The following is a 7,965-nucleotide window of genomic DNA, read 5'->3' as shown; positions in this document are numbered from 1 at the left end:
AGCACCCCAAGTGTGATGCCTCAAATGCTTCACACAACACCAAATGCAAAGGAGTAAACTTTGAGAGAATCTTACACTTGCAAAATCGGCTCTAGCCCTCTTGTTTCTTAGTGTAGCCTATTTTGGTGGAGAATGGGTTTCTTATATAGTATTGACACATCTAGGGTTACACCATGTAAACCCTAATATGTCATAACTCTTCATTTCCATGACCCATGGGTTTGTAACTCCCATGGAGCATCCTATGGGTGGAACCCAACTTGATAATCCATGGAGCCTCTTAGCCCACTATATAAGATATGGAAGATTTACATAATCTACCCATATATTTAATTAGTTATCTTTTAATCACTTAATTAATTCTAAATTAATTCTTGATCAAACTAATTAAATAATATTATTAATATATTAGAACTTATAATATATTAATAAACCATAAGTGTTATTTCTCTCATTTTAGTTTATCCAATTGCATGGTGACATGCAACCCAAATGGACCATGCCGGGTCGGGTCAAGTACATACCAGAAATAGTTATGGACTTAGACACCTTATCCAACAGTTCCATGAGGAGTTAGGTACTCAATTGCATTTCAACACCGCTTACCAACCCCAGACCGATGGTCAGAGTGAGTAGACTATTCAGACGCTCGAGGATATGCTTCGGGGATGTATATTAGACTTTGGTGGGAGTTGGGATACTTACCTTCCACTAGCAGAGTTCTTATATAACAATAGTTATCATGCTAGTATTAACCGACCTCCGTTTGAGATGTTGTATGGTCGGAGGTGTAAAACCCCAGTTTGTTGGGGTGAGGTTGGACATAGAGTTATGGGAAGCACCGAAGTAGTGCTTAAGACCACTGAGTTGATTCAGTAGGTGCGTGATAGACTGAGAGTTGCGCAGAGCCGTCAGAAGAGTTATGCTGATCGGCGACGATCAAATCTTGAGTTCCAAGTGGGTGATTTTGTGTTGCTAAAGGTATCACCTTGGAAGGGTGTCATTCGGTTTCGGAAGAGGGGCAAGATGGGGCCCCGATTTATTGGATCGTTCCGGATTTCTACCCGAGTCGACAGGGTCGCTTATCGATTCGATCTTCCGGATGAGTTGAGTCAGATCCATAACATTTTCCATGTGTCTCAGCTCCGGAAGTGTGTATCAGATGAATCTGCAGTTATTTCATTAGATGGCATTCAGGTGGATGAGAGCCTGAATTATGTTGAGAAGCCCATTGCAGTCCTGGATAGAAAGACTGAGGCTCTTCGTAACAAAGAGGTGAAGCTGGTGAAGGTGCAATGGCACCACTGGAGAGGCTCCGAATGGACCTGGGAGCCGGAGGATGAGATGAGAAAGCATTATCCTGATCTTTTCACATCGACAGACTTCAAGGACGAAGTCTAGTTCAAGTAGGGGAGATTTGTAACGCGTGATTTAGGTATGAGCTTATCCTTCAAATTGTTGTATATTCCTTTGAGATTCGGTGAGTTGGAAGCTTCAACTCGGCGTGTTAAGAGGGTTTTGGCCGCGGAAGTTAATGAACCAACTCAGCGAGTCGAGGTGCTTCAACTCGACGAGTTGGCGGCTAGGAACAAAACCCTAGTTTTTAGGGTGTTGCACCCTATTTAAAGGCCTTAAGTCCCTTGGCTGGCCTCCTTACCAGCCTCCTCTGTCCAGAAAACCCTAAAAGTGTGTATCATCATCCTTGTGAGTGTGTGAGCTTGTGGAGGGCCTTAAGTGTTGATATTTTTGCACATTTTTGGAGAAGCTTTGAAGTTGAAGGTGCATAGCTTGGAGGGAAGACTTAGATCCAGAATCTCCCCACTCATTGCAGTCTTTTAGAGGTATCAAGTTTATACCTTGCTTTTTTATTGTTTAGATCTCTTTGTTTTGAGGTTTTATCTTGATTTTGGGCTCATGGGTGGATTGTCCAAAAAGATGAGTGTTCCAAGGATTGTTATGTTAGATCTAACCATTTTATGGCCCCTTTTGGCTTAAAATTGCAAGCTTTACTAAGTTCTAGATCCCATTCATGCAATAAGTCCCTTCTTAGCCCATCTTGAGCCCTAGGGTTTCATTTTAGCATGCATGGACGTAAAGATGGAAACTTTACGTGATTTTCCAACCTTTGGATGCCAGATCTGTATTCTGGGACTATGTTTTGGGAGTTTAAGGGCTTAATGGGTCAAGCCTCACTCTAATGAGTCTAGGGTTAGGGTTTAACTCGTTGTGGCGGTTCCTAAGGGTAAAGTTGGAAACTTTACCCTTCCAGACATCATTTTGGAAGAAATCTGAGATTTGGAGTTCCTAGATTCGATGGTAACAGCTTAATGCATTAAATTGTTGGATTCCTGGCAAACTCGATGAGTTGATTAGATTTTTCCCAATCTGTGTAGTTAAAGGAGAAACTCGATGAGTTGAAGGACAACTCGGTGAGTTGAGTCAACTCAGACCGTTGACTTTGACTTTGACTTTAGTCTTTGACCAAGTTTGACTTATAAGGGGTTTTGGGGCATTTTGAGTTGTATTTAAGGAATTGTTTCTGTTTAGGGGTTGAGTAGAGCTGATATTTGGAGTCAGGATCTAGTCAGCTATCGTTTAGTATTCGAGGTGAGTCTTCTCACTACACTCATGGGTCGAAGGCACCAAGGTCGACCCATTAATTGTTATGAAATGTTTAGTCATTGAATATGTGATGGTTTCTAGTGATTTATATGTGAATTATGTGAAGACCATGGGAGGAGCCCATGACACTTGGCAAGACCATGGGAGGAGCCCATGGCTAGGGGATATAAGACCATGGGGGTAGCCCATGGCATTCCAAATGAAGACCATGGAGGGAGTTAATGGCAAACTTGTATGTATGTGTGCATGGCATTATGTGATTATATGTTTCGTGTGTTTTGGAAAACTCACTAAGCGTATGTTTACAGTTTTGTTGAATGTTTCAGGTACTTCTAGCTCTAAGGGCAAGGGCCCGGCTTGATGGCGCAGCGTGCACTCTCCAGCATTTCTTTCTGCACTAGTTATTATGGACACTATGATCTTTCTAAATAATATGTTGATATATTGGATCTTTGGAAACAATTTACGATGGGAATTTCTAATCATTAAACATAGATTGTTAATATTTAAATGAAAATTTTTACTTGAAATTTTGGGCTGTTACAAATGCGAATTTCGTTGTCATCATGGTAAAGAAAATCTCGTAGCAGACGCTTTAAGCAGGAAAGAACGAGAAAATCCACTTCGCGTAAGGGCTCTATCCCTAACAATCCACTCCAATCTCACCACCCAAATGCGAGATGCTCAGCTGGAAGCACTCAAACCCGAGAATATCATGGAGGGAAATCTGCGAGGTATGGACAAACAGTTCGACCTCAAGGAAGACGGAACACAGTATTTAATGAACCAAATTTGGACCCCGAAGTTTGGTAAAGTCAGGAGTTTAGTTCTATACGAAGCTCATAAATCAAGATACTTAATACATCCTGGATCAGATAAGATGTATCTCGGTCTCAAGAAGCTTTATTGGTGACCCAACATAATGGCAGAGATTGTCGTATATGTCAGTAAATGCTTAACTTGCCCCAAAGTCAAAGCAGAGTACCAGAAGCCATCTGAACTACTACGGCAACCGTAAATTTCGGAATGGAAATGGGAACAGATAACCATGGCCTTCATAACAAATTTTTCAATAAATTCAAGCGGGTATGATACTATTTAGGTAGTGGTTGACCGTTTGACCAAGTCCGCCCATTCCTAGCCATCAAAAAGACCAACATGATGGAGAAACTTACCAGGACCTATCTCAAGGAGATAGTCAGACTGCATTGTGTGCCAATAGCTATTATCTCGGATCAAGATAGCAGATTCACTTTCGTATTTTGGCAATCACTGCAGAGGTCCCTACGAACTAAACTAGACATGAGTGTTGTGTATCATCCAAAAATATATGGCCAGAGTGAAAGAACGATACAAACTTTGGAAGACATGTTCCGCACTTGTGTGATAGACTTTGGTAATTCATGGGATACTCACTTGTCGTTAGTTAAGTTTTCATATAATAATAGTTATCACACTAGCATAAAGGTCGCTCCATTCGAGGCCTTGTACGGACACATATGTTGTTTTCCGATATGTTGAGCAGAAGTTGGAGATACCCAACTAGATAAAAAGCATGCTAGAGATACTTGTTGGGTTTTGAGCATTCTAACACTTCCTAAGTGTACATGCAACCCTATTAAACCTTGGATCTATGTTTGTCTAAGATACATGCAAAATATTATTTTCCAAGGTTTATAACCTATCTAGCATGGCATGGGGTATTTTTAACCATAAAAGAACTAGATGAATTACATACCTTTTGTTGATTGTTGATTCCTTGGAGTTTGAGAGCCAAGCACCAATAATGTGAATGCCTCAAATGGAAATCACAAATCACCACAAACTTGGAAAATATATGAGAGAGTATACTAACTCTTGATATTGGCCACCACACTTACACACACATTAGTGTCTTTTTCATGCAACATAAGCTTGTTTATATAGTGTACATGGTTAGGGTGAAACCCTAATAACCCATGTCTTTTCCTCTTCCAAGGATCCATGGGTAAAAGCTCCATGGATCATCCATGGACTTCCATATAAGCTTAGCCCATTCCTAAATGAGTGTTAGCCCACACCATATAAATATAATAGCCCATGATTTAATTAGTCTTCCTTTTAATCACTAAATTAATTCATAATTAATTCAAGATTAAAACTAATTAAGTAACATGACTTTATATTAATATATTATAACTTATAATATATTAATAAATCGTAAGTATACAATTCTCATAAAATTATCCATAACTAGTTCGGGTGAAGTGCAACCCAAATGGACCATGCCGGGTCGGGTCAAGTATATACCAAATAAGTTATGGACTTAGACACCTTATCCAACAGACTCCACTTGGATAAGTCTAATAACTGTATTTGCCTATATTACTTCAGGAACCAACCGGCAATCGTAGCTCTCGAAAACTCTTGTGAACTATGAAGCGCCATTTTAGATAAGTGATCATATAATCCTCTGCTCTCATGATATCAGCCGGACAAATACATGGAACAATGTCTTACTTATTGTCTAGCAGTTGTTTCTCGATTTCCGATTTGTTTGACAAAGAACTTAACTGAACACATCAATTTAGTTCTGACCGGGCCCGATACATGGGTCAACACAAAATCATCGAGGGGCCCAGATATCGCTTCTATTTCTAGAAGGAACAGATAAACTTCGACTCATATGCTTGTTCTACTACTTATTGAATTGCACACAAAGGCACGTTTTATAACATCAAGTTACTGATGCGTTTACGTGCAATCAATGCACAACCAACTCATAGGTAACAACTCATATCTCTAGGTTTGAAGACTTATATGATATTACCGTCTCACGATCACTCGAGATAAATTCCATGAAGTGATACAAGTGAGCGTGGGTTTATTCCAATACTCATAACTTATGAGCACTCATGAACGTTGTAGCAACCATTGCTATGTCTAAACACCTTTAGCCATCTACAAACCCAATTCATGACAATCTTGATTCATACCTACTTCCGACGTATGACCGATTGTGGAGGTTTGAATAAATTAATTATTCTGGAAGTCAAAACATGCAAAACTGAAACAATAGTAAATAATTGACAATGATAGTAACACTTTACTCATAAATAAATCACACATTTTATTCATCATCAAACGTCGATTACATTTTACAAGTTTCAGAAAATTATCTAATCTGTAAAACTAATATCGTCCCTCAGCCCGATGCGCCTCGCATGCTGCAAATGCTTCACCCTCGTCAGTCCCTTCTTAAGGGGATCCGCAGGGTTCTCATCTGACGATACCCTCTTTGCCACGAGGAGTCCCTCTTCTATCTTGTGTCTTATGAAGTGATATTTTCTGTCAATGTGTCGGGATCTGCCATGATCTCTTGGTTCCTTGGCTAAGGCAACCGCACTATTGCTGTCACAGAAAATCTCCATAGGCTCCTTAATAGCTGGTACAACTCCAAGGTCTCCGATGAAGTTCCTCAGCCATATCGCCTCCTTTGCCGCTTCACTCGCTGCTATGTACTCTGATTCACAAGTCGAATCAGCTACAGTCTCATGTTTGGAACTCTTCCAAGTGATTGCCCCTCCGTTTAAGGTAAAGACCCAGCCCGACTGAGAGCGGAAGTTATCTCTATCAGTCTGAAAGCTAGCATCACTATACCCTACTACTCTCAAGTCATCACTCCCACCAAGGGTAAGGATCCAATCCTTAGTCCTCCGCAGGTACTTGAGAATATTCTTTACCGCAGTCCAATGAGCCTTGCCAGGGTTCCCCTGATATCTGCTGACCATGCTCAAAGCGAAGGCCACATCAGGACGGGTATAATTCATAGCATACATGATCGAACCAACAGCGGAAGCATAAGGTAATCGACTCATCTCAGCTATCTCATCTTCTGTACTCGTGCTCTGAGCCTTGCTCAGTTTGGCATTGCTTTGGATCGGTAATTCTCCTTTCTTTGAATTTTGCATGTTGACACTTTTCAACACCTTATCCAAGTAGATACTCTGACTAAGTCCAATTAGTCTTTTACTCCTTTCTCTTAATATCCTTATCCCTAGGATATAGGTAGCTTCTCCAAGGTCCTTCGTAGCAAAGCACTTCCCAAGCCAGGACTTAACCTCCTACAAGGTTGGGATGTCATTTCCTATGAGTAGTATGTCATCCACATACAGTACCAAAAAGCTAACTATACTCCCACTAGCTCTGACATACACGCAGGACTCATCTTCACTTCTAGAGAAACCAAACTCTTTGACCTTCTCATCGAAACAAAGATTCCAACTTCGAGATGCTTGTTTCAATCCATAAATGGATTTCTCAAGCTTGCACACTCTATTGGGGTACTCTGCACTGACAAATCCTTCTGGCTGATTCATGTAAACATCCTCAGCCAACTTTCCGTTAAGGAAAGCGGTTTTGACATCCATTTGCCATATTTCATAATCATGAAATGCAGCAATGGCTAGCATAACCCTAATAGACTTAATCTTTGCTACTGGTGAAAAGGTTTCATCATAATCAATACCCTGAGTCTGAGTAAACCCCTTCGCAACCAGTCGAGCCTTATAAGTGTGCACCTTCCCATCCATGTCGGTCTTCTTCTTGAAGATCCATTTGCACCCGACTGTCTTACGGCCTGGTACATTGTCAACCAAGTTCCAAACTTGATTGTCATACATGGACTGTATCTCGTTGTCCATAGCCTCCTTCCATTTAGCAGACTCTGGGCCTGCCATGGCTTCCTTAACACTGTTAGGTTCATCCAGATTTACCAGTGTACTGTCACTGATAAATGTATCACCTTCCGTAGTAATATGAAATCCATAATAAAACTCAGGTGTGTTCCTAACCCTTGTGGAACGCCTCGGAAGTATAGACTCGTCAGCTGGATCAACAGGAATTTCCTCTTCAAGTTGATTGCTAGTGTCTGAGGTTCCTTCACCAATCGAGTCTTGAATTTCTTCAAGGTCAATTTGCCTCCCACTGTCTCCTTGGTTTATAAATTCTCTCTCTCGAAAGACCCCTCTCCTAGCCACAAAGACCACATTCTCACTGGGTCTGTAGAAGAGGTAACCAAAGGATTTTTGTGGGTAGCCGATGAAAATACACCTTTCACTTCGAGGTTCGAGCTTGTCATGAGTTTCGCGCCTCACGAAAGCCTCGCAACCCCAAATCTTGATATGGTCCAAATTGGGAACTTTCCCAGTCCACATTTCATGAGGTGTTTTGGCAACCTTCTTTGTAGGGACTAGATTAAGGATGTGGGCGGCAGTCTCTAAGGTATACCCCCAAAAAGAGATTGGTAGCGAAGCTCGACTCATCATAGAGTGAACCATGTCCAACAAAGTTCGATTGCGCCTC

The 7,965-nt window shown here is 41.1% G+C and overlaps 1 protein-coding gene across 1 annotated transcript; it reads left to right on the top strand.

Annotated features, from left to right (window-relative positions):
* The first annotated feature begins 1,026 nt into the window (after positions 1-1,026).
* Positions 1,027-1,401, top strand: LOC145118786 (uncharacterized). Its single transcript, XM_079054458.1, has one exon. It carries the CDS (start codon positions 1,027-1,029, stop codon positions 1,399-1,401), a length of 375 nt encoding a protein of 124 aa, XP_078910584.1.
* Positions 1,402-7,965: the final 6,564 nt, after the last annotated feature.

Source organism: Lactuca virosa, chromosome 1, assembly GCF_052849685.1.
Source record: "Lactuca virosa cultivar CGN04683 chromosome 1, Lactuca_virosa_CGN04683_v6, whole genome shotgun sequence".
NCBI classification, from domain to species: Eukaryota; Viridiplantae; Streptophyta; class Magnoliopsida; order Asterales; family Asteraceae; genus Lactuca; species Lactuca virosa.
This window is presented reverse-complemented; position numbering and strand designations above follow the sequence as displayed.

Bases quoted from the DNA above. Each gene is read 5' to 3' on its own strand.
- LOC145118786 (XM_079054458.1), top strand. From the start codon at position 1,027: ATGGGGCCCCGATTTATTGGATCGTTCCGGATTTCTACCCGAGTCGAC.